The 26282-nt window shown below is 33.5% G+C and overlaps 1 protein-coding gene across 8 annotated transcripts in view; it reads left to right on the top strand.

Moving 5' to 3' along the window:
* Trpgamma (Transient receptor potential cation channel gamma) overlaps window positions 1-22090 on the top strand; it is a 663689-nt gene extending 641599 nt beyond the window's left edge. For 3 of the 8 annotated variants that reach the window (XM_069842252.1, XM_069842250.1, XM_069842251.1), the window contains 3 exons: window positions 7998-8039; window positions 12837-13032; window positions 20763-22090. In XM_069842252.1, the coding sequence (XP_069698353.1) occupies window positions 7998-8039; window positions 12837-13032; window positions 20763-21874 (1350 nt within the window). In that variant the 3' untranslated portion in view covers window positions 21875-22090. The remainder of the gene's footprint in view (window positions 1-7997; window positions 8040-12836; window positions 13033-20762) is intronic. The other 5 variants (XM_069842254.1, XM_069842253.1, XM_069842256.1 and 2 more) reach the window with 3 other exon arrangements.
* The last annotated feature ends 4192 nt before the right edge of the window (window positions 22091-26282 follow it).

The raw sequence follows: 26282 nt of genomic DNA, 5'->3' as shown, positions 1-26282 counted from the left end.
TTTTACTCCCACATGAAAAACCCACTGAACATCCTGACATTTTTACTTGCGTTTTCGCGTTGAAACTCAAAAACTGAAGGTGGATAGGTTCAAGAAAAGGTATTTGACATAAAAGACCATTCAGAGGAAGTATGTTTCATTATTATGGAAGCAAATAACTTTCAAAATGTCTGGTATTTATTATTGAAAATAAATCAGAAAAAATTTTATTTGAACGTCTAATGAACTTAGTTTGCAGCATTTGCTGCATAAGCCACTAGTATAAAATAAATTGCATAAGTCCATTGAAATAAGTGACTTCATTTCCATATTGCACAGCATTATAACTCATAATACCCAACCTATGAACAAAATATTCATTTTCGTACTTCACATTACTTCAATTTGTATTATCCGACATGTTAATACGAGTAAAAAATATATATTTCATTTTGCACTACACATTAACATCGTGCATGACAGACGCTATGTTCGATGGAGGTTTGCCGAATATGGCGAAATTTGATATTCTCCGATATTCGCTGTGCAGGAGGAGGCCTGTCATGTTTGTTCGACCGTGTTATGAAAATATTCTCTGTCCTCCCCTCTCATCTCGTCATGTCGCGTAAGGACTTTAGCACATTTCTTACGATTAGTTTTTTTTTTTATGAAATAAGTCTAAGTTTGTAATGTCTTGGTTTCCTCTCCCCTGTTTGAACGTTGTTCGGCACTAGAGTCGACGGCAATTCGGAAGGCGGTAGTCTGCTAGCGTTTGCGTCGAGAGACACAGATAGAGAGGGCGAGGCAGCGTACAACATTGCCACATCGTACTTCACGCACACGTGCGATACAAATAGCGCAGGAGAGAATTTAAATTATCAAAAGACAATAATGGCCTTAGCCGTTGATTATTGTAAGCATGACACCAAACAAACCCTGTTTCCTTCACTAACAATATTCTTTGCACGGTTCTCAATCCCACACCACATGCTTCTGCAGTCATTTCTTGCACGTTGGCAACATTGCAGCCAGCATCAAAATGGCCGTCAGCGTTCTGCTCGTCAACGTTTTTAAAATTATTATACACCTTAAACACTATTTTCCGCGCCTACCTGTGCAATACTTGTCTTTTTACAGTCTCTTCTTCCATTTATTTATCTTACACACACAGTAAATGTTAGTTTTACTTATTCAGTATATTGAAACACTCACACGTGAACAAACGAACTCGGCAAGTACTTGTTACAGACTGATTCCGATTGGTTCTACTGTACAAGCTTGTGACGTCACATGCCAGAAATGCTACGGCGCATATAGCAGCCGATCGTCTTCCGAACTGCCGTCTAGTCTAGTCGGTAATACAAACATATGCATTTTTACGAAGATATTTTGTTTCATTTACTTATACATATTTTATGAATGTTTAGTCATATTAAAAACAGCAAAACTTACATCTTGCATAAACCCCCATCCCTCCTCAACCCTTAGGCGAGTGGCAGAAATAAAGTACGGTAATGACTAAGCTGCGGTTTTATGCCTATATGCCTATTTTAATCCTTAACCTGAAGGCGGAAGATTTTAGGTTACATATTCATTTTAAGACATTGTGAGTATTATATGCGAATTCTATAGTGCCTATAATTGCCTATTTCACTAGTAAATGCCTATTTACTTATAAACGCCTAAAAGTTGCCTAAATATCCGTATTATATATCATTATACTTGAAAATACTGACCATTCGATCGATATTTTTTGAATCTGTAATTTGTTTCTTTTTTATCTAGCAGAGGGAAGTGATATAGAACTATCGATAATTCTGTGTGTTATGTTTTACTACCACCAGAGCGCGGAGAAATCGAATAATTTAAAATCAACCAATAAGAAAAAATATATTTCGAAAGCCGCATGAATCATGTGGTAGTTGACTAGAGCAGTTGTTTTAAACTGTATATCTGTTTTGTGAGTTTGTGAATTGAGTATGGAGTTGCGTTTTCTGCTGTAATACGTGAAATATACCGTCGACATATGCCAAAGCAAAAGTCATCAGAAGCACTGATTGGAAAATACATTGACATTACTGCGTTCCCACTGGTTTGGTCCCCAACTGAGATTGGATCCCTGAAGTATTGCCCCATCACTTCATGTGAAGTGGAAGGGAGTTTCTCCCAATTTAAGAATATTCTTACAGACAACAGACATCAGTTCTCGTTACAACATTTGGAGGAATATTTAATTATTCACTGCCATAATGACATTCCTGTTGAAAGTAGTGTATTATGCTACGCTACGGTCGTGTTAGCCATTAATAATTATAAATTTGTTAGTGCTTTTTAAATGCCTATTTTAGAATTTTGAATGCCTATTTTGCTTGCCTATTTCAACTGTTTTCAGTGCCTAAAAATCCTCAGCTTGGTAATGACTTAAATAATTGGCAACTCAGCTAAGTGTTTATCCCTTGCACTTTCCTGTAGTTAAATGGTGAAAGATGTGAGAAAAGGCCGTCATGTTTTGAAGCAAAGTATACCTGTACTGACTACTATGCTTAACTTCACAAAATATATGTCTGACATCCTTGTGGATCTAAAGGAAAAAGGGGTATGGAGAGAAGGAGCTACGAAGAAAGGCATCGAACATGAGGGGAAAGATTGAACAAACATGACAAGCCTGCTTCCGTAATGTGAGTTTCGGTTTTAAAGAGACTCAGCAAATATGAACCGAACATAAGTTATCTTCATATTCTTCAACGAATTCGATTATTTTTGTTTACATGCTTCACTTCTACGTATTCTTGGATGCCTATGGAGTAAGCCGAAATTTGTAATGTATTTATTTCCCGTCTCATATTAGAACACTGTGCGACAATAATAGGCAAAATAATTTCAATATCGTGTACAGTTATTCGTCAAATTCGGCATTTGACAAAGTACGGAAAGGTTTACTGCTAGACGAACGACTAATACATCAACTTTGGAAAACCTCATTCAAATTCCTGCAAGGTCAAGCCATATTTGTGACGAATAAAGACGAAATTGGAGCTGGTTTCCTCGATGTATTCCCGTTTTCCCTTGTATCGCAATTTACCATTTCACTATACTGCACAATCGTTCTTATCAATGGTACAATAGAAACAAAAAAAAAAAAAACGCTGCTCTCCTCTAGGTCAACTGTATGGGATCACTACATAAAATTCCCCATGGGAATCCTTGTAGTTGGCGTAGTCTGAGTTTTTAGGCATAGTACTGGTCAATCACATACAGCTACAATATTCTCAAAGTTCATAATAAGTTTTCAATGTTTACACTATTTTAGATTCTCTGACGGAACAAGTAAAAGTTTAGTGGCTACAACTCTTCGGAATTACTCGTAGAACATATGAACAGGTGATATGCAAAACTGTCCTTATCGATCACATGATTTTCCACTCAATATGAAAATCTTGTAACACGAGAAATGTAAGTTTAAACGAAGGGAACCTTCTTCTGTTGTAAAATTACAATGAAATATGTTGTTTCTACATGTTTTGTAAATATTTTCCTAAAATTCACAGAGGTATTTAAAAATAATATTTTTGAAAAGGACAGTTTTGTAACAAACTGGAGAAAGGGGACAGTTTTGAATTTATTAGTATTATGTTTTTCAACTATATGTTATTTCTTAATGAGCTGTTTAACTTCATTTCTCTTTGTCTCATATACTTTATAGGATGTGTCACCCTCCCTGTTTTGTTTAGGAAAAAGTCCAACTCTTAAATGTTTTCTGCGTAAGTTTCGGGCAAAGTATCTTGATATCCCTAAAATAAGACAAGGTTTTAGCACATACACTGGCTCTATTGGCTCTTAAGGGGAGGCAGAGGTGAATGTTTCAAAATCCACAAAATTTATCCGATTTGTTTGAAATTGATCATGGATACTAAGTATGTTATTAGTAATGGACATATCAAGTTTCAACTTTATAAGTACAATAGTTCTGTAAATATTAATAATTTTATAAAACTTTATATCATTTGATATAAAATGCTCCATGCACCATATTGTAAGAAATCTTCAATATTTCTTTTTATTTATATGTTCAGAGAAGGTATATAAATAATGATAAGTATTAGTTTATTATGGGAATAATATAGTAATACAGTCATCTTGGTTTTAATTTCATACTTTTAAAGGGCACAAAATCAAAAACTAACATCGGAATATGAAAATAAAGAAAATAAAAATGGAAAAACCCAAGTTTTCATTTTTTTCTTCAGTTTTGTTCGAAAATTTCACCTCTACCTCCCCCTTAAAGTAAGTAGTACTCGTTTCCTAATGTTTTACGGAAAATGTTTGGTACTTTCGCTCGATATGTTCTCGTGGAACACTTTGAGAAGTGTACTTAAAAATATTACAATCTTGATCTACTTTATTCGAATTTGCATAAAAATAGTGATGGAAGAGCCGAATATCCTGCATCCCTAGAATGTCTTTGTTTTGTTTTGAATGTGGTATTTTCGGCAGTGATTTCGAATAATGATTCACTTCTGTACTCTTTGATAAAGATAACAATTCAATCACTGATAGTTGGGAAGAAAAAAAGCCAGATTTTTACAGTGATACATGAACAACATAGGCTCTACAAAAAGTACAGGAAAAGGAGTCTTTGGTTAAAAAAATTACTTACATGGAAAAGGGAAGTTTTGCTGTGTACAGGGAGCTGGAAAGGAAGAGTTTTGCAGCAGCGCTCATATTTCACAGCAAATATAATATATGAAAGAGATGGTTTTGACACAAATTATCACAATTTCTAGATGCATGTGTACCAACACTAACATAATCAGATCAAAACTATTTTTTTTATTTGTGGAAAAGGACAGTTTTGCAAATCATCTGCTCATATGAAGATTTTTTTTTTCCATTACTGAATTGTCATTTTGTTTTATATTATGTAGATATATATTCACAATATCAATGTTGCTTTATTAAATAATTACATTTTAATTTACTTAAGTAGATTTAACAGAAAAATGCCTACGATTGGAGAAAAGATCCAGAAGTAGTTCCTGTAACAATAGAACTCTTGTGCCTTAGTATAGAGTTGTCCATTATTCCTATGTTGTAAGTACGGTACATAAACAGTCTAGTATATACAGTCGCGAAGTTTGGGGTGATTTTTTGCATTTCTCGCGATAGTTGCTAGGCGCTTGGAGCGCTGTGTGTACTAGGAACAATAGACTGTGTCACTGGCATCGTGATCTAATACAGGCCGTAAGGCAGACCATGTGACTCGCTTAACCCGATCACGAAGGGCGGCGTTTCAACCATATACATTAATTGGAATGCATAAAAAGTAACATATATTTCTCTAAAATGTAGTGTAATTGCATTAATAAAATTTAAAACAATGATTAGGAGACACTTCAGACATAATTCCTTGCGAGTTAAGGTGTAATATTATTTTTGGTGTGAAAATTACGTTGTTCGTATGTGTAATAGACCTACCTGCCTTTATTTCGATTAAATATTGCGAAATTATTGTACATTCATTTATGCACGATTCAATAATTTTCAATTGCACCGCACGAATATTTAGATGTGTTGAAATTATTGGTTATCTTTACTGTCCCAGTTGCCCCTTTCTGTCTAATTTTAGTGGTCTCCAATGCCCTGCCATTCATATGGAAATATTATAGGTTATGTTTACTATATCTTATATTCCTAAATTCGCAATTATACATGCGCATGTCACGAAAAGGTGGAAAGAGTCTGTGATGAGGCGATAGTAGCGATCCTGGTGGCTAGCAACTATCTATGGATTATTAAATAAGTATATAATAAATTTTCAATCTTAAGACATATCAACTTGCAAATGTTTATTTGCTATTTAATTCGATATATGAACGTTTTCGCCGTTTGGGGCATCTTCAGATATAACAAAAAACATATAATCTGGACCTATAATAATAAATTATGCAAATAAAGAATAAAGAACAATGTATGTATGCAATACATGAGATTCATGAGCTTTATGTAAAATATGACATAATACAGGATAATTATTGATATAATCTTTGGATTTTGAAATTGAATTGGACGGATATTTTATACATATAGCTTATGTTACAAATAAAATATACAATTATGATTAAAATTTGTCAATAATGTTAAAATTTTAAAATTTATAATGATGATTGATAAAATAGATATTTTAAGAGTAATCATTAGTTGAGGATTGTCGTAGGATATACGATAGTTTGCGTAGCTGATGTTCGTGTGTTATGTATGTGTTTCATCTGAAAATTGAGATGGAGAAATGATAATAAGTGCAAAAATATATACGAGTTATTATATAGAGACACAGATAATTATTATTATTATAAGATTACTTACTAATCAATAAGATGTCACCAAGTCAGATAATTAAAACAGCAATCTCCAACATAAATAACATTAGTTCATTAGCGAACGTTTTTCAGTAAGTAATCTTATAATAATAATTATCTGTGTCTCTATATAATAACTCGTATATATTTTTGCACTTATTATCATTTCTCCATCTCAATTTTCAGATGAAACACATACATAACACACGAACATCAGCTACGCAAACTATCGTATATCCTACGACAATCCTCAGCTAATGATTACTCTTAAAATATCTATTTTATCAATCATCATTATAAATTTTAAAATTTTAACATTATTGACAAATTTTAATCATAATTGTATATTTTATTTGTAACATGAGCTATATTGATATTGATATTGATATTGATATTTATTTGTCATTCAACTTTACAATTCACAGTTATGGTGGACCTTCACATTTCTGTTTTTCGATCCACCATCCCTTTAATACATATAACTCTTTTCTATTAAGGTATTCTTTGCCGAGAATTTCTTGATTGCTTTCTAATGTTCTATTATGACTGAATTGCTATATGTCCTTCCCCCTCTATCCTCTTCTATTCTCTCCCTCTTACCTAGACTGTTTCCCTTCCATTCCTAAATTTCCTATTTTATTACCCCTATCCATATATTTATTTCGATAATACTCCTACAGTTGCCCTGCTACTACTCCCAATCCAAAACATTGAAAAACATCAAATATCTAATTCACTTAAATTACACTTCCAATTTCTCTCTCATTCCACTTCACATTTGTTCAGATATCATTGTATTCATTGTTTGATAGTTTATCTTATTACACTCTTACCCTATCTTCTTACACTAACACTTTCTTCTCTGCTCCTTTTCTTACACTTTTGCCACCCCTAACTTTTCTGCACTCACTTTTTAGCACTCTTCTTCTTCGCTATAACCTCTCCAACGCCCTATCTATTCAGTCCTCACAATCACTAATATCTGGTAGTCGCTTCATTCCTACACTCGTTCTTCTCATGTCTTCTCTTGCATTTCCTCCATTAGTCTTGTCTATGCTCCTGACCTCAGACACTACCAGTTGTTTCCCTAATCCTTCGTCCGCAGTGTTTTATATCTGCCTCACGTTATGTTTTCCTCCTTGGTTTATTCTGGTCACATGAGCTATATGTATAAAATATCCGTCCAATTCAATTTCAAAATCCAAAGATTATATCAATAATTATCCTGTATTATGTCATAATTTACATAAAGCTCATGAATCTCATGCATTGCATACATACATTGTTCTTTATTCTTTGTTATTTGCATAATTTATTATTATAGGTCCAGATTATATGTTTTTTGTTATATCTGAAGATGCCTCAAACGGCGAAAACGTTCATATATCTTATTAAATAGCAAATAAACATTTGCAAGTTGATATGTCTTAAGATTGAAAATTTATTATATACTTATTTAATAATTCACCAGGCATATTGAAATATAAAAATGAATTGTAAATTATCTATGGATACATATTTCAACTGTCTATGTTTGCATATTTAGTAAGTATTGAGCTTCGCAACTGTATATACTAAACTGTGGTACATAGTTACCTAGCTAATACTCAGTGTTTCTTTCCCTCCCTTGTTTATGACTGAGTCTGACTTTGGTCATTCTAGCGGAAGGTGAAACAAGCAAGTGAACGCGACTTCCGCTACCAGGTGAGTGACATCTAGCGTCTATGTTTCGTTGTACGTATAAATATCACTGAATGAATTAATCAATATTACTTGACTGCACCTAAATTAAGAGATAGCCTACATCATGTTCTGTGAGGCCTCTGACATGTATTCAGGTGATACAGTCTTAGTTGAGATAGCCCCTGCAATAGTCAAAATTGTGTTTAATTTAATCCCTACATTAATAAGGGAGGAAAGGAATTATTGAAAATGAGGTAGCTGCAAGTTTATGTTGAGTAGAACCGTGTATGCAGTAATTAGGCTGTTTTGAGTAGAAGTTAAAGGTAGTAACATCTCTAAAAGAGGTAACTTATATTCCTGTCGTCAACCATCATGTATCGCCAGTATTATTTTGTTCATTTTCATTAACCGCTTACAACCCGTTCAAGGGGAAGGATCTACAGGAAATATCTTTTCTCATATTATTTTCAGTAGAGTCTCTATTTCCCTAACATAGTTTCATATCAATGTATGGAGCCTTTTGTCTATTATAGTACAGTCACAGACATAAAAAAAATGCAGTATTATAAAGAAAATGATATATCTGCTCTCAAAAGTATCACAGAATCACAAATTTTGTCTTAAATGAAAGCTTAAAGACTGCTAATCAATTTTGTTTGATAATTTTTAGAAATTTTAATTTGTATATTTTTATTTTGAATTTTTATGAACATAAAGAAAAATTAAACGTCTATTTTTAATTTATTCTTTAATTTGCAATATGACAATTTCCTTTTACAGAATTATTCATGTATAATGTGAGAATATGCCCTTTTATTCAATTATCTCTATTATTGTCTGAGATATTGCATATTAAATGTTGAAAAATGTAAAATAAACTCCGGATATTAAACGGAGAAGTTTGAGCACACATATTTAAAAATGGCGTAAAAGCAATTATTTTCTTCCTTAACGACCTTGAAAAATTCGCTCAAATAAAGTCAATACTATGAAATATTTTAGGCTAAAAATAAAAAATGGTAATATCGACACACATTTGGTCATTCCTGTAAGTCCTTTCCCTTAAGTATTTTTCATTTGTATTAAAATAAGTATTAATTTAATAGAAATTAGTGGTTTCAATGGATAAGCCAATAACACTGTAACAGATATTACTAACCCATTTCAAGTATTTACAATGAACAATATTGCTTATCCTGTTGGGGATCAGGTACCATAGCCTAAATGTTTTAAAAGGAATAAATGCATGCTGGAATTAGGGAGTTAGTTAAGAGTATTTTTAATTTTAAACATAGTAAATTAATAAAACGGAACAAGTGGATGATTCAGACAGTACAGCAGCGGGGACTAAGCTCGTCACTAGTCACCGGATCGTACCGAGCCATGTGAAAGAAAAGAGAATCGAAATGTTGCTACTAAAATACATTAACTATATTCTCTGAACTAGTAATTGCAATATTTATGGAGTATACGGAGAATTTTTAATGTACTAAAAGAAAATGCACATTTTCGGAGATATAACTCGTTATCACAGCAAAATATGTGTTATTCCAGGGAATATCGTCGAAATCGAGTAATTTTACAAACTAAAATAATATATCAAAGGGATAAGTGACGTAACATTCACTTGTGTCATTTTTGCGCGAAGCACTTGTCACTAATATTATATCTCCTCACCAAACCCTATGATACCTTGTCACTGACAGTGGGCCTACTTATCACTAATATATCTCCACATCAAACTCTACTTAATCTTGTCGCAAACAGTGGCGCTATCTCTGAGTAATATTAAGAACGACCGAGGGAGAGCGATAGAGAAAAAAATTTTCTGCTGGCAAAGGCGCCACAGTTAAACCACAGTCTACTATATACAGTCACGAAGCTCGAGTTTTGAGGGTGCTAGAAACAATAGACTGTGCCGGTACTATTTCGTATTGTCTGTAATGAGGCGATATTAGCGATCCTAGTGGTGAGCAACTATCTAATGTTTGCATATTTACTACGTATTAAGCTTCGTGACTGTATATACTAGACTATGATTAAACGTCAAGCCCATAGTTGGCGACATATTACACTTAATTGTAATTGGCTGTCATCGTAACAGCACGGTTGAAAGCTATTTGATTTCTGGACAATATCACTTTACAAAAAGCAATGTATTAAAGAGCTCGTGGAAAGTTTAGTTACGTATGATAGACAAATATGAGTTTGTTTTTGCTGACAAACAAAATTTCCAAGGTTTTAAACAACAACTTTTTAGTATATTCCGAAATAAACTCAAAACAATTAAGACAGTCATAGATCGATAATGAATTCGTTTTCAGACAGTTTTGTTCATCTATGGAATTACGAAATTCCAGGAAGTATTAAGGAAAAACTAATTGAAATATGTGTCTACTGTTGGAATGTTCACACTAGATTATTTTTTTTTTGTCGAAGAACGTAAACCAGTTTCGGATCAAAAGAATACAAGAATGTTTTCTTCTTTCTTTAGTTTCTTCTTTATGATCACCATCAAAACAAAAGCGAGAAGTATCCTTGAACTTGTTAATGATATCGTTGTGCGTGTATGAAATACAGAGTCCAGATTTGAGAAGCTACTTGCTGAAAAAACACACATTTATGGCAGTAATTATGTTTTTACTTTATAGCCTAGTTACTGAAATATTTTTTTATTTTTATGTTCAACCTTGTTTAAGTTTGTTTCTGAATACAAAATAAATGTCCCTACGCGACCCCCACTTCGGGAACCGCTCCTCTAAAAAGAAAAACAATAATAATTAACACCAAGTGAATCGAGGAAATGTTTTGTCTTTCTTGATATGAAAACTCGTGGGCGCACCTCTGCCTGCCTACGCTGACACATTACACTTAACCTCTCCCAATCCAAGTAAATTCTCACCCAACCTAGCCGACTAAGCTAAGGCTCACTGTATATCCAGGCAACACCACATTCCCTCTGGACCAGCCACCTCATGTCACAGACCGTTAATCGGATAAATTCTAATAGAATTATAATGAAATTGAGAAATGTTATCCCATTGAGTAATCATTTCGATAATTATTTTCGCATATCAACTTCAGAAGTTAATTTTAATACTTTTTCCTGTAAAGCTGCCAATCAGAAAGCAAATTTGTACTTAATTGTATCTTTTTGTCTTTTTTCGCCCTTGACAATTTTTAAATAAAGTATACGCTGTTTAAATTTTGTATATTAATGTGCTCACGGTCTGACTAATAAAAACTCTTGTACAGACGATTAACTACCGTATACAGTGAATAGCTCGTTTATAAGTCGAGTGTAAATTCCTGACTAACAATCACTATAATAATACAACTGTTACAGAACTTCATCACTACGAAATGTAACAGAATAACTGAGATTTTTTATTGCACCGGATAGTACAATTGTGCCTATATTTTGATCAAAGAGTACAGCTAGAGCAATATTATTCTAATTCTGTGTTCTTTGATTTGTTATGCCGTTGCAACCACCATAAAATGGCAATCGATACGAAGAGGTATTAGAGAGGCAGCCGTTTTATTTCTCTGTATACAACGCTTAAACAGGAAGTTTCCTACGTTTAACTACTGCAAAGAAATTCCCTGTGTAGTTACACACTGCTTATACAGCCATCGCTTATGCATAGATTATGAGTAACGTTTCCTGCCCAAATTCCGCATAAACCTTGTAACAAAATTATACACGGATTATTAGTAAGACTGTTAATGTTTATAATTTTACTTTTATGTTTTCACGAACGACAAAAACGCTCCCGAGCACAAGTTTTGGCTTTTTTGGGAGTGAACTATTTATAAACTATGTAATATTAAATTGTATGTAAAACAGCACGACACATAAATAAAAAAAAAAATATTTTATACTATCAGCTGTCTGAAGAAAGTGCCTTTTTAACTTCTATCTTCCTTCAAGCAAGGAAAGAGAATTCCGAGCAAGTATGAGGATGTAACTTAGAAACTTACGAATTTAAATAACACACACATTTGAAGAAAGGCATTCCCTAATCCTGAGCAGTTACTACGCTTGTCATTACATGCACTGTTTGCAGATTGAATCCCGTGCAGGCCGATGGATTCTGAGTCAATATTACAGATCTTGGCATGTTTACTTTCAGAAAGGACGCTAAGCCAGAGTTCCCATATCGTACACGTATTAATATAATTTAAAATAATCATTTTCATGAAAAAAAAAACCGATGACCAAATTTATCAACCATTTCTCGCCCACGTCAAACATTAAAATATGCTAATCATCCAAGCCAATCATCTAAGCAACGGGACTTAATTTCGTAATTCAATTTATTACTAGCACCTTAGATGAGAAATCGACTCTGCTAGACCTATAGAATTCAAAAATTTATTAGTGATGAAATTTGGAGCTATTCTGAATCCAACTACCAACAAATGTTTGAAGAGGGTAATATTGTAAACAGATATAGCAGGAAACTTTAATCACATAAAAGTAGCTAGTAAAGATGGCTTAAACACTGAAAAATGTTCAACCATGTGTATAGAAGTGTGTGTATAGATTCAGTAATGAATTGTCATATTTTTGAAAAGGAAGTCACACTCTGATATAACAATAATAGAATGAAAATATTGCAAAAGACACAACACTCAACCAAAGTAAATGTATCTTTACTCGTAAATTGTGTGTATAGGAACACTACGAAACAGGCTTGTAATTCATAATCACAATCTGTAATCGGTAATATTTCATTTTTATATTGTATAGCTATGAGATTATTGTCTCATATATTCATATAACACACAAGTTTAATATTATCTTGCCGACAGAGCATCATGAGAAATTTGGTGAGAAGATACGTGACAGTTGAGCAAAGAAAAGCCGAGAGTGAAGGAGTTACGGAAGACGATGTCAATGAGATCAAACAAGACATCTCTGCATTCCGATGTGAACTTATAGAAATCCTCAAGAATTCCGGTATGAACACCTCCACTGCAACGGGCCCTGGAACAGGTAACACTTCTGGTACTAAGACAACTTAACTCTTCACTGTTGTCTCATTTTTCTGCAGTTTTAAATGGAATTTAAATATTATTGTATATCTTTAAAATTATCCATGTTCTGCCAGTCTTCTCTTTTATTTATTGTCGTGATATTTTAAAAATACATGTCTTTGTACCTGCATTGTGTGTATGCGTGCGCGTATCAGGCATGCTATCGAACACAACTTCCAATCCATATATGTTTAATAATGTACATTTTATCTCTATGGTTATTTCTTATTTTTCTTTAAATTTTATTTCCTTCAAATGTATAGTGATATTGCAGCTTCCAAAAATTGAATCAGTGGTTTTGAAAAAGGTTTCAGTGACTATTTTGCGTAATTTGACTTAAGGCTGATCCACAATAAACCGGGAACAGGAACCAGAACGAGAACAGGAAGCGGAGAACGTGAACGTATTTTTTTTATTCACAATAATTAGAAAACGGAAACGACTAGCATATCGATATGCATGTCAATAACGATATGTAAAGTCGATATTGCGTATTCTGGTGGTGTTCGCGTTCTTTCATCAGTACTAGTCAGTCAACATAAATACAGACGTGGACAAATTATTAGACTAAAACGTTTTTCTTGGAAACATAATACAATTCATCATATCAACTATCAATGTAATTCATAGAGTCTCTATTGTACAGTAGTAAATATGAGTGTTTAGGCCTACATCTTCTGGTATATTTTCCCAATGGTTAAGTATATTTTGTCTGGCTGTATTGGTACTACCGGTGTTTTAATTATATACTGCAGAAGATATTCAACAGTCTGTTCTCCCATGGTCTGCAAGAAGAGCGGACATGAATGAAATTGAAAATCTGTGATCTATACTGAAGAAGAAAGTGAACAAAAAGAGGCTTACAACAAAACATGGAATCATTTCAGCTCTGTCTGATATCTGTCTAAATGATGCTGATATTCAAAGAAAGTGTCTAACCTATGTTTCCAGCATCCCTGACAAAATCAACGTATTAATAAAGAATAAGGGAATATTCACAAAATATTAGTTACCCCAGACTCAATTTTGTGTTCATTATTTCTGTGCAAAATATATTTTTGTTCATTATTTCTCCCCTTAAATCAGCTCTGTTGCCACATATAATTAATTTAGTCCACGTCTGTACAGGTTAACCAACTTCAAAATTTATGACACGGAATATTTAAGAATTCAGTTCATGTGGTAATCTGGTCATATATATATATATATATATATATATATATATATATATATATATATATATATACTAGTGGCTTGTGCGGCAAATACTGCTGCAAACTAAGTTCGTTAGACGTTCAAATAAAAATTTTTCAGATTTATTTTCAATGAAGAATACTTGTCTTTTTGATAGTTATTTGCTTCCATAATAATGAAACATACTCCCTATGAATGGATTTTTTTAGGCCAAATACTTTTTCTTGAACCTAGCCAACTTCAGTTTTTGAGTTTCAACGCGAAAACGCCAAGTAGCAATGTCAGGACGATAGCAGTAGCTATTTCAGGTCATTGTGGATTGTAGGCAAAAGTTAAAAAGATGCCAGGTTTGCTAAGCTTTCGAACAATAGCATTTTCGTATAGCTGCTGCATGTAGAACTTGAAATGTAGAGCGTAAAATATTTTATCCTACTAAGAGATCTTGCTGAAATGATCTGCAGACTACAAAATTTTCTAGGCCTCTTATTTTATCAGTAAGTAATACCTTTTGATCTTCCCTTAGGAACTGTAATTTTTGCGCTCTCTCGAGCCAATACTGAAGACAATGACACATATCAATATCTACACTACACCGCCATTAAGTATATGAAAAAGACCCAACCCCACTGGGTTAATAAGTATAAAAATATTTGATTTTTAATAACAATATTATTATCTTACTTAAGTTTTGTAGTTATAGCAGCCACTCAGTAAATTATAGAAATGAAGATCTAAATTAAGATATTCTCTACATTTACTTACATAACCACAAAACGTTTCACTTTCATGTCATCAATATAGCATCAATATTATGTACAATTAATGAAAAATAGATGCATCATGATATTAACTATAATAATATTTAATTTCTAATGGTAATAATGTCATCAAACCACCTCAAGTTTCGTAGATTTGAATATCCAATACACAGTTGTACTCAGAAAATTATACATTGCAGAATCAGTTTTTAATAACAAATTGAATTGAGCTCTAAATATGTCGGCAATCCTGCAGGTCATGGCCTTCGTGTAATAGCCTATTATTTATTGTAGTGTGTGTTTTGATCTGAAATTCAATCAAGTCGGCAGTGATTCGATAAAATTAGTTCTCAAAACTGACAACAGATGGATTTTGGAAAATAGGAAAACTATGTAGGAAAATTGACATTTCACTGAAAACTACTACTTTTCCGAAAAACTTTAGATGCCAGGCATGAAAATGAGGGGTCACTCATTAAAATCCATTCAGCCGTTTTCCCGTAATTTCCATTACCAGTTCAAATTATATATATATATAGATACGTAGCATATATTGAAAATGGTTGTACTGAATTTCCGAGTTAGTTAAAAACAATTCATGAACAAGAAATTATGTCACGGCCTCCTTGCTACAAAATATACGACGACCAAATAGCTTTATGATGACAACAGACGGAATCTTGTAGGCTGTGGCCGGAAACGAGAACGGCAAATTTAAAACTTCGCCAACTTCCACGTTCCCGTTCCCGGGCTCCGACAAGCTTCTCGTTAAGTGTGAATGCTCACATTTAAATATATAAGCCTACTACAACAATTTTTCATTTTTTCGTTCTCGTCGTTTCCGTTCTCGGTTTATTGTGGACCAGGCCTTATGCATGGCACTGCATTCTAGAGATCTAGAGCTATCGTTTTGTATCAAAAGGTCATCAGTCAGCAACACAGTATAGCAAAAGGTAACTCATTCAATATAACATATAGTTTGAAAGGGACATCAGTCAGAAACTCGGGTCCATTTCAAAACAAATGCATCTGTCGTAGCCTAGTGGGAGTTTTGTGAAACACGTCAAGTTTTGCATGCTTATTGTCATTTGGTTGAGACTATTATTATTATTATTATTATTATTATTATTATTATTATTATTATTATTATTATTATTATTATTATTATTATTATTATCAATATGAGAAATACCAGTGAAGGAAGTGATTATTCAGTATTATCCAATCCGGGACATTCATGTCTTCCGTGCGATCGCAATTTTGGCGTAATCAAGAGGTACCTTAGGAGAACTGGTAACATCTACTCGCCAGTTGAATATGCACAGATTGTGGAAAAATCTAGCATTAATTATGAGTTTATAAGCATACTGAATTAAGAAAGCTTCTGTTCACTACAAGAAGTGGTAGAAACAGTATTTCAAGAAAACAACGTTGTCAGCTGAATCTTCGGAAGAAAATGTCTCGAGGTGAAAAAGTGAACTTCAACATAACCAAATACTACACGTTTCAATTCAACAAAAAATATTCGGCTGTGGTAAAATGTTTTCAGTTCATAGGTAGACTGGTATTTATCTTTCTGAATAGGCTAAAACTTCAGCCATTCCTTTCTTAACCGTCAAAACTGATGAATTAAAATGCCCAATAAATGTCGGAGAAATTGAGGACGTGCACAAGATAAAATTCCTGACAACTCTATGGCATTTTATGAAAAAAATTGGTAACTGGCGGTGATGAGGATGATTAAATACCGATTGTTCTTGGAAAACATTGTCTATAATTTGTAAGCAAAAAATTAAAGCATTTTACCACTGTTACGACACTAAATGAAAACATTACAATTATTTTTGTACTATTACCTTTCATTAATTTTGAAAAGTGTATGAGTCAGCTTATTTGAATGGTTTTAAGATCCAATTATAGGTGATACAGCTCTATAAACGTTATACAATATGTATTTTTTGGGACATTGTATTCCTGTAAAAATTTCACAGATTTAATTTTTCCAACCAAAAAAAAAAAGGTTTTAATTGTTTTTCCCAAAGTTACATTTCATTGACTAGTGCCCTTTTGAAAACCACTGATTCAATTGCAACTCGCTTCTAATGCATTTTTATATTTGTCTTTTATATTTTCACATATAATTAATGTAATGCATTAAACATATTTTAAAATTTACCTTAAATGAATTCAAATTTCATATTTTCAGATTTAATTTTATTAGATTCACAGCTATATGACATGACGAATTCTGTAAATTATGTAATCCATGAACTTCATAATCCAAGATTTTAGGCCGTGTGATCAGTTTCGGCTCACAAAATATCTACACATTTCTTATTCGTCCTCAGGAATTGTAATTAGACCTAATATTTTGGTAGTTTAAAATTAGACATTACATGTACATGCCTTTCAGTTTTTATTCTGTTGTTTCAATTCAATTAATTACACTAACAACACTCAGTTGTTCCCGAATACAGCCATTCTCTTAGTCTGAATCCCGTAAGAATTCTAAGCTGTTTATTTTACTGTATTTCCAGCCTCCGTTCATCCTTCCTTCCCATTATATAATATGTTTGTGAGCCGAATATTACAGCTTTCATATTTCAATTGTAAAGGAAATTGTAATACGGTACAGTACAAAATAAAATCTTCATATTCAGATAAATAATATAGAGAAATTAAGAGAGACATTTTAAGACTTCAAAGAATAGTTTATATTAGGATAATAATTCAATGTCATGTTCACTAGAGGTAAAACTCGAATACCGGGCAAGTTATTATATTTTAAGTTACATATTCTAGTTACATCAATATGTATTCTTCGTAAAGGTAGCTGGTAAGTGCTACTTTGTGCAAGAGTGTGTTTGTTTTGGGTAGCTTTATACAAAAAAAATAGATTTTCGTACCGCTGGATTGCTTTGCTCCTTGGTTACGAGTTGAACATTTCAAACATATGCAACAACAGTTACAAACCATAAAAAATCGAGGAAGAAAAGTGGGTTAAGTTGCAAGCGAAGTTAAATCCCTACTGTGATCAATTGCAATTGAAATTATATCCATCAGTCAGATTTATAATTGCAGAAACAGCTAAACCATTGTGACAAAATGGCAACCTCAAACTTCAAGTTGCAAAAGTAGCTATATAATTTTTTTGTATAACCATCAGTGAAATTTATTTTAATTTAAATAAAATTATGTTCCATTTATAGGTAAATATGTGAGTAGGAGAAAATAATATGTTGACTATTCTGGAAAAGAGCTGTATATTATTAATATAGTAGATTTTTATCAACAGGTTCGAGTTCATTAGTTTGTTGTATCTGCCTTTTCGAACACTAGCTGTTACTTTTCTGATTATTCTTCGCTAAATTTTAGTTTTCTGGAAAAAAAAAAGACTATGAACTGCCCACCAATATAACATTATAGTTTTTTTGTTACATAATTATAGCACGAGATATTCGCTCTGAAAATGCGCAAGGCTATTTCACTTCCACCCTGTATAGCTGTTTTTAAATGCATGCATATTTTGCCTTTTTTAGTGCATGTGAATCCTCCCCTTCATATGTTATTTAAATATCTAACAATATTTTCCGATTTATTAATTTTTATCAAGTCTTGCAGCAATAGACGAGTTGCATTTCATTAGCAACAAACGGTCTGGCGTTTCTTAACCCAGTTCCATGTCCTCTATGCCGTGAAATTTTACTTTTCTAGTGAAAGAAGAGCTGGAAAAAATGTCTGCACTGTAGACTACATGAGTTCTATAATAGTTTCATTAATAATACCAAATACTTCAATATCAATTTCATAATCTGAGTTTTGATATCATTGTTTCTTTTCCTATTCAATAGGTAAATTTGCGGGTAATTTTATACATTACATATATGAACTATTAACATTATACAGGGCATATCAAAAGTCCGTTAACACTTTCAATATTTTATTACACAAAAACTACTAATGATAGCACTTTCAAACACACGTCAGTTTAAAGTCAAACTCTCAAAGTTCGTTTTGCACCTTACAGAGGTTCAATGTGTGAACCACGAGTGACTCGGCAGATGTCCAAACGATAATCAAACTCTTCCCATACCCTTTTCAACATATCCTCTGTGACCGTGGCGGCAGCTTCTCGAATTCTGGTTCTTAGTTCCTCTAAATCACGTGGCAATGGTGGTACAAACACACGGACCTTTAGTCACCACCATAGAAAAAAAGTCCAGTGCAGTCATATCGGGTGACCTTGGTGGCCATGTCATGAAACATCTGTCCTTTACTCCAGCACGTCCTATCCAACATTCACCTTTGCTGCTTGTTGTTGTAGCTGGCAAGAAAACTCGTAGCAGACGACGATGACTTATTCAGCCGCTTAATTTTCAGCGACGAAGCGACATTCCATACGAGTGGAAAAATTAACAAACACAACTGTCGTGTTTGGGGTACACAGAAATCTCACAGAATCATTTAACATGATCGTGATTCACCAAATGTGAATGTTTTCTGCACGTTGTCACAACGAAAAATGTACGGACCTTTCTTCTTCATTGAGGCTACTGTGACTGGACATTCATATCTGGACATGTTGGAGCAATGGTTGGTGCCTCAACTTAGACAATATCTCGACGATTTCATCTTTCAGCAAGATGGGGCTCCGCCACATTTCCACAATGCTGTTCGTGCTTACCTGAATACGGAGATGTCTGATCGTTGGATAGGACGTGCTGGAGTAAGGGACAGATGTTTCATGACGTGACCACCAAGGTCACCCGATATGACTGCATGTGACTTTTTTTCTATGGGGGTAACTAAAAGTCCGTGTGTTTGTACCACCTTTGCCACTTGATTTAGAGGAACTAAGAAACAGAATTCGAGAAGCTGCCGCCACGGTCACAGAGGATATGTTGAAAAAGGTATGGGAAGAGTTTGATTATCGTTTGGACATCTGCCGAGTCACTCGTGGTTCACACATTGAATCTCTGTAAGGTGTAAAACGAACTTTGAGAGTTTGACTTTAAACTGACGTGTGTTTGAAAGTGCTATCATTAGTAGTTTTTGTGTAATAAAATATTGAAAGAGTTACCGGACTTTTGATATGCCCTATATATATATGTGGCTGTATATTTAATTGTTGAGGAGTATTTTCATTAAAATGTTACATAATGCTGAAGACTATAATAACATGAGGAATGTAATTAATTACGTTGACCTTATTTCTGTCGTGTACCACTGGAATATTATTTTCTACTAAAACTTATTTCATTCTATCTATCTATCTATCTATCTATCTATCTATCTATCTATCTATCTATCTATCTATCTATCTATCTATCTATCTATCTATCTATCTATCTATCTATCTATCTATCTATCTATCTATCTATCTATCTATCTATCTATCTATCTATCTATCTATCTATCTATCTATCTATCTATCTATCTATCTATCTATCTATCTATCTATCTATCTATCTATCTATCTATCTATCTATCTATCTATCTATCTATCTATCTATCTATCTATCTATCTATCTATCTATCTATCTATCTATCTATCTATCTATCTATCTATTCTGGTGTAGTTAAGGCCATCAGGCCTTCTCTTCCACAACACCAGGAATACAATTATAATTATGTAACTAAGGAAGAAATTATTAAAATTAAACAATATATCATGTTAATAATACCTATTAGTGCAATATAACACCAGTATACTTAGTGATACAGAGCGAATATATTTGTACATGTTCAGCAGGTGCAGGGGGTAAGAAGAATCGTCAGAAAGAACGTCGGCTCATGAAGGGATTCAACATTGCACCGGCAGCATCAAGCACAAGCCAACTGCCCACTGTAGCAGAGTTTATGGCTAATCTGCAACAACACCACGAACACCACGTGTCGTCGCACCACATCCACGACATGTTTGGTTCCACAACATCCGCTATTTTTGGCAGCACTGTCGGTCCAGGTTCCACGCCAAAGAAAACTCCTCACCACGCGAACAACAATTCCTCCAATGTAGCTGGAGGGAACGGAGAAAGTGCTGCTCATCGGGGAGGAGGGTTTGGAAGACTTCCACGACTTCATATCAAACGATCGTCGTCCCACAAGCGCCGCTGGGGGACGTTGATCGAGGCTGCAAAATCCGGACGTGTTAGCAGATTGATCGGTAGGAGCAGGTCGGAAGACTCTGTGTGCAACAGTCATTGTAGGAATAATCATAACATACATTGCAGCAATCATAGCCACAGCAACAGTCCCGCGTCCGATGACATCACAGAGTCGCCATCAGATTCTAATCCAAGCTTAGCAGAGGTGCCCCCTGAAATTGTAACTCACAGTGGGATAGGCAGTGTTGCGTTGGCAGCACTGAGGAAAAGGCGAAAGAAATTCTCAGCGTCTAGAAACATGGGAGACAGTGGGAGTAATCCAATAGCCCCGCCTGCGTGTTGCATTGTTAAGGGAAGCAAGAAGCAGCTGCAGCGGGCATCTAGCGTTCCTACTAGAGCGTCCGAGGTCGTCACGTTGATATCGCATCGCCACGAACAGACGCAATCCCAGCAGCACTCGGTGGAGTTAAGCATGGGTCACAATGAGACACTTACCCCGTCCACGACAGAAGAAAGTGTGGCTACGTATTCCACCGGTGTTGGGGGTGGTGTTAGTGTGGGGTCCTCTTCCAGAGAGCCTCTTCTGGCGGCGGGCATCACCAACCCTGCTAACCACAACACGTCATCTGAAAGTTCTGCCCAGCAGCAACAGGATCCGCAAAACAAATCGCGTAATGGGTCGGTTGTAGTATTGCCAAACTTGCCGGGAATTCAACCTGTAAGTGGGCACAATATGTCAGCAGGCTGGCTATAAAATGTGCGCAGAAGGGTATGTGGCCTTTGTAAATTAGCACGCACCACGATGTAAGCTTGGAGTGGAAGAAAACATTTTGTAGTACAGCCGAGAAAAGAGTATCCAAGACAATCTAATCCAATGATTATTGTGCAGGAACAAGGATAGCAAAGTGTATTCCACCAGCCTTTCCATTGCAAAGATCTGAGTCGTCTAGAATCAAACTGCACTTTATCCAAAAATCTCGTTTGTTAGAAAAGACGAAGTACTACTACAGTTAAGGCTCATTCACAATGAAAATTAAACATAACGTAAGCGTTAACTTAAGAATATAAACGTTACGGTAAAATCAAGAAGTCATACCATCATTCACGATGGGAACATAAACATAACCGCAAATATACTTGGTAACCATGGAAACATAACAACGACGCCATTTCCTCATATTCTGTCGTATACTTCAGCGCTCCACGATTGTGTTCTGTTTGCAAATCACGTAAGCAGAAGCATGAAAGTTTGGAGTTTGCAAACTTTCATGTTAACGTCTAACGGTAATGTTTATGTCAATGCTTATGTGAATCATTGTGAATGATCCCATTTGGTAGCCTGAGCGCAAACTTCTGTGTTTATGTTACGGTTATGTTTAATTTTCATTGTGAATGGGCCTTGAGTCTTCAAACGGTGATTTTTGCTATTAAAGTTAAGGCAGATAAATTCCAGTTTGACTCCAGACGAGCAGTTTATCACATTCCCTGCATAATCCTAAACTGAATCCCATATTTCATAATTTGAAGAAAGTGCAGTTTGATTGCAGCCGATGTCTATTGCAACAAACTGTTGCTCATGACACTAATGAACGATTGATTGATTGATTGATTGATTGATTGATTGATTGATTGATTGATTGATTGATTGATTGATTGATTGATTGATTGATTGATTGATTGATTGATTGATTGATTGATTGATTGATTTAAGATCGTTCACAGTCTATGCTATTTTTACCACGTCTCTGCAGTGAAGAGGGTTACCCGAGTACCAGTGTCATGTTTGTTTCTTAATAAGGTTCTATATCAATTGTACAAATAATGCTATCATATTTCAATAATATGAGCTCAGAGATAACAGAGCACACTATACTTCGTTCCATGATGTCTGAAAGGCGATGTAAACATTTCCGACAGAGAAAGAAAGAAGGACAATTGCTATTGAACCAATGGTAGAGGTTTCCTCGTTTATCTTGAAGTTGGACAGTCTGAAGCTTTCTGTCCCCATCCAGTTACAAGACAAGCGTGAAATGAGATCTCTGCCATTGGTTGAATAGCAATTCTAGTTCTCTCCTCCTTTGCCGGCAGTGTCTACGTTGCCTCTCAGACATTATGGAAAGAACTATACGGACTGATTCACGAGGAGTTATCCCCACTTACGGGCCTTATTTCTGAAGACATTCTGAGCAAAAACTGCCATATAAACATATATCCTATTATCAGTATTTTCACAGATACACTAATTTGAAGTTCTTAAAAAATACTTTTTTTCGGTTTTAAGGGTAAATAATGTTACAAGTAGAGAATGAACTATTCAGAAGTATGCTTTCTTTAATTGCTTTAACTAAATTACACCCAGAACTTCTAACATGTAACCCACTAACATATAACAAGAAAGTTAGAAACGTGTTAATATCTTCAATTTGATTAAATAAATTTATAGCCTATGTGTATGAATTAATCAACCTATATTACATTTGTATTCTATAATTTTGAAATATATAGTCCTACTTTTCACGTGCGATATTATTCTTCTCTAGTGTTAATATTATATTATATAATTCCATTGCCGCTGTAATTTAAACTTTAGTTCCTATTTTATTTTACTTATTATTATTATTATTATTATTATTATTATTATTATTATTATTATTATTATTATTATTATTATTTTCTATATTTCTCTTATATTAATATTGTATTATATAATTTCTGTAACTGTAGTTTTAAATTCTATTTCCTATTTTATTTTATTTTATATTCTCTTATAGGCCTATTAATATTATATCTGAACTGCGACCGAACACGAGCGCTGCTCATTCGGTCTCAAATTTTGTTCATACTACTCTATCTCCTTTTTTATATTGTTTGTATTATTTTATTTATATTTCTCTTGTTTGTTTGTTTGTAATTATATTCTTTATTCTGTATATTTAAATTTAAATAAATAAATAAATAAATTCTGAAGCTAAAAATGTGTTTTAAATCCCTTAGTTGCTTTGTACAATTTTTTCCCCCAGTTTTTAACTAAAAACTACATTATTCTTACACACTTATAACAACAACTATTACAGATCACACGACTCGCAGCAACTCGATTCTTTTACAGTTCAGTTTTGCATCCTAATGTACAGTCTTAAAAAGTTTACAAGAATGACGTGATTTGTAAGAATAAGTTGTGATAAGAGCGTAAGCAAAATGTTATTTCGTAGTTAAAAATTGAAAAAAAAAAAAAAAAAAAAAAAATCTGTACGAAGCAACTATGGAATTCACAACACATTTTTAGCTTCAGAGTACTACCTAATTAAGAAATTATACTTTCGAATAGTTCATTCTCTAAAATTATTGTATTACTAGCCGTACCCGTGTGCTCCGCTGCACCCATTAGAAATAAATATAAAGTAATTACATGATTAAAATAGGACATTATTTTGATCCAGGGAACATTCGTGTTTGATAGGGGAGTAAACCGTTTATTATGTTACTTAATTTAAATAATATTAAAAAAAATTAAAATGCGATCATTTTGATCCAGTCATAAAAATTATTTTAGGAAATACAGGAAACGAATGCCTATCACGTTTTCTGTGCATCAGAAGCTATTTTAATCTTACCTGTCCTCGATTCACTCAGAAGTTACTGTAATAACATTATAGCATTATGTCCATCTAGAGAAACTACACTTTCCAATGGTGAATTAATAATTAATTATATAAATCGGTTAATTTAGCTTCCGATATTACTTCATACAAACACAGAAACATTCTCTTTAGGCTACCGTATGTTTCATAGCTTTCGATTGTTGTTGTCCAAGGTCCCTTATACACAAAGTCATTTGTTTTTTTATTTCATTACACCGCCTTAGATGGCGTTATTGTAATTTTGAAACTCATTTATCTCATTAAATATCAGTCCTATCAAAATTTTGCATGGAATAAAACTTATCGGAAATTATTTTTAAAGAAACTTTTGTTATGTAATATTTTTCATGAAAATTAATAATAAGGGAGATATTTTGATTTATTTCATTCAGGCCCCCTTATAACCCCCATTTTAAATAAAATATTTTGAATGCCATATAGCCTAAAATCTAAGTTATAACGAACTTAATTTATATTCCAATTTTCATATAAATGGGTTCAGCCATTAACACGTGAAAAGGTAACAAACATCCAGGCGGACAGACAGACATACAAACAAAAATTTCAAAAAAGCTATTTTCGGTTTCAGGGCGGTTAATTATATATGTTAGGACCAATTAATTTTTGGAAAGTCGAAAATTACCAGAAAAATTTCGGCTACAGATTTATTATTAGTATAGATTATTTTACCCCTAAAACTAAAGAAAATAGGTATTTTTTAACAACTTCAAATTAGTGTAACTATGAAAATATTGAGAATAGGACTCATGTTTACTTGACATCTTTGGCTCAAAATGTCTTCGGGAATTTGTTTCGTAAGTGGTGGTAACTCCTCGTGAATCGCCCTATGTAAAACCAAATTCATTTCTAGTTTAAAATGATTTCATCTCTATAAATTGTAATAAAATAAAATAAGGATTATTCATTTGGAGAAAAAGTTACAAAAGTTTAGGTTTATATTTTTAGGATCTAAAGTTGAGTATTTTTAACCCCGCTTTTGCAATAGTAAGTTCATTATATGATGAAAGGCTTGAAATAAATTTCTATTTCAATTAAGTAATCAGATTATTATGTCGTTTTCGTTATAGGGAAATCGGTGCTAGTGAAATTGTGTACATCTTGTACGTACAAACTCATGTTCAGAGATATTTTATCCATTGTACTGTCTGGAAGTTTATTATAGTATAGTAAACGTTGCCAACAAATATCTAAAGGTTTCAAAGTGATGGTCAAAGTTTTGTAATTTGTACTAAATGTATATTGATATTTATGTCTTTATTCTGAAGTTTATAATTTATTAATACAATGTACTATAAACAATGTACAGTTCACATTACGCATTAAAAATTTATTCTGTTGATATTTCCTTTTGTATAAGTTTTGATCACAAATTCAGGTTGGCTTTAGCTTTCATCGTCCAAATTATCAACTCTTATTCCTAGCATTTAGTCTAACCAATGGTAATATTAACAATAATTCATAATGAACCACAAGTTATTTACATCCTTACTTTTCTACTAG

Source organism: Periplaneta americana, chromosome 12 (assembly GCF_040183065.1).
Source record: "Periplaneta americana isolate PAMFEO1 chromosome 12, P.americana_PAMFEO1_priV1, whole genome shotgun sequence".
NCBI lineage: Eukaryota > Metazoa > Arthropoda > Insecta > Blattodea > Blattidae > Periplaneta > Periplaneta americana.
Note: the sequence above shows the minus strand (reverse complement) of the source record. Positions and strands in the feature narration are given on the sequence as shown.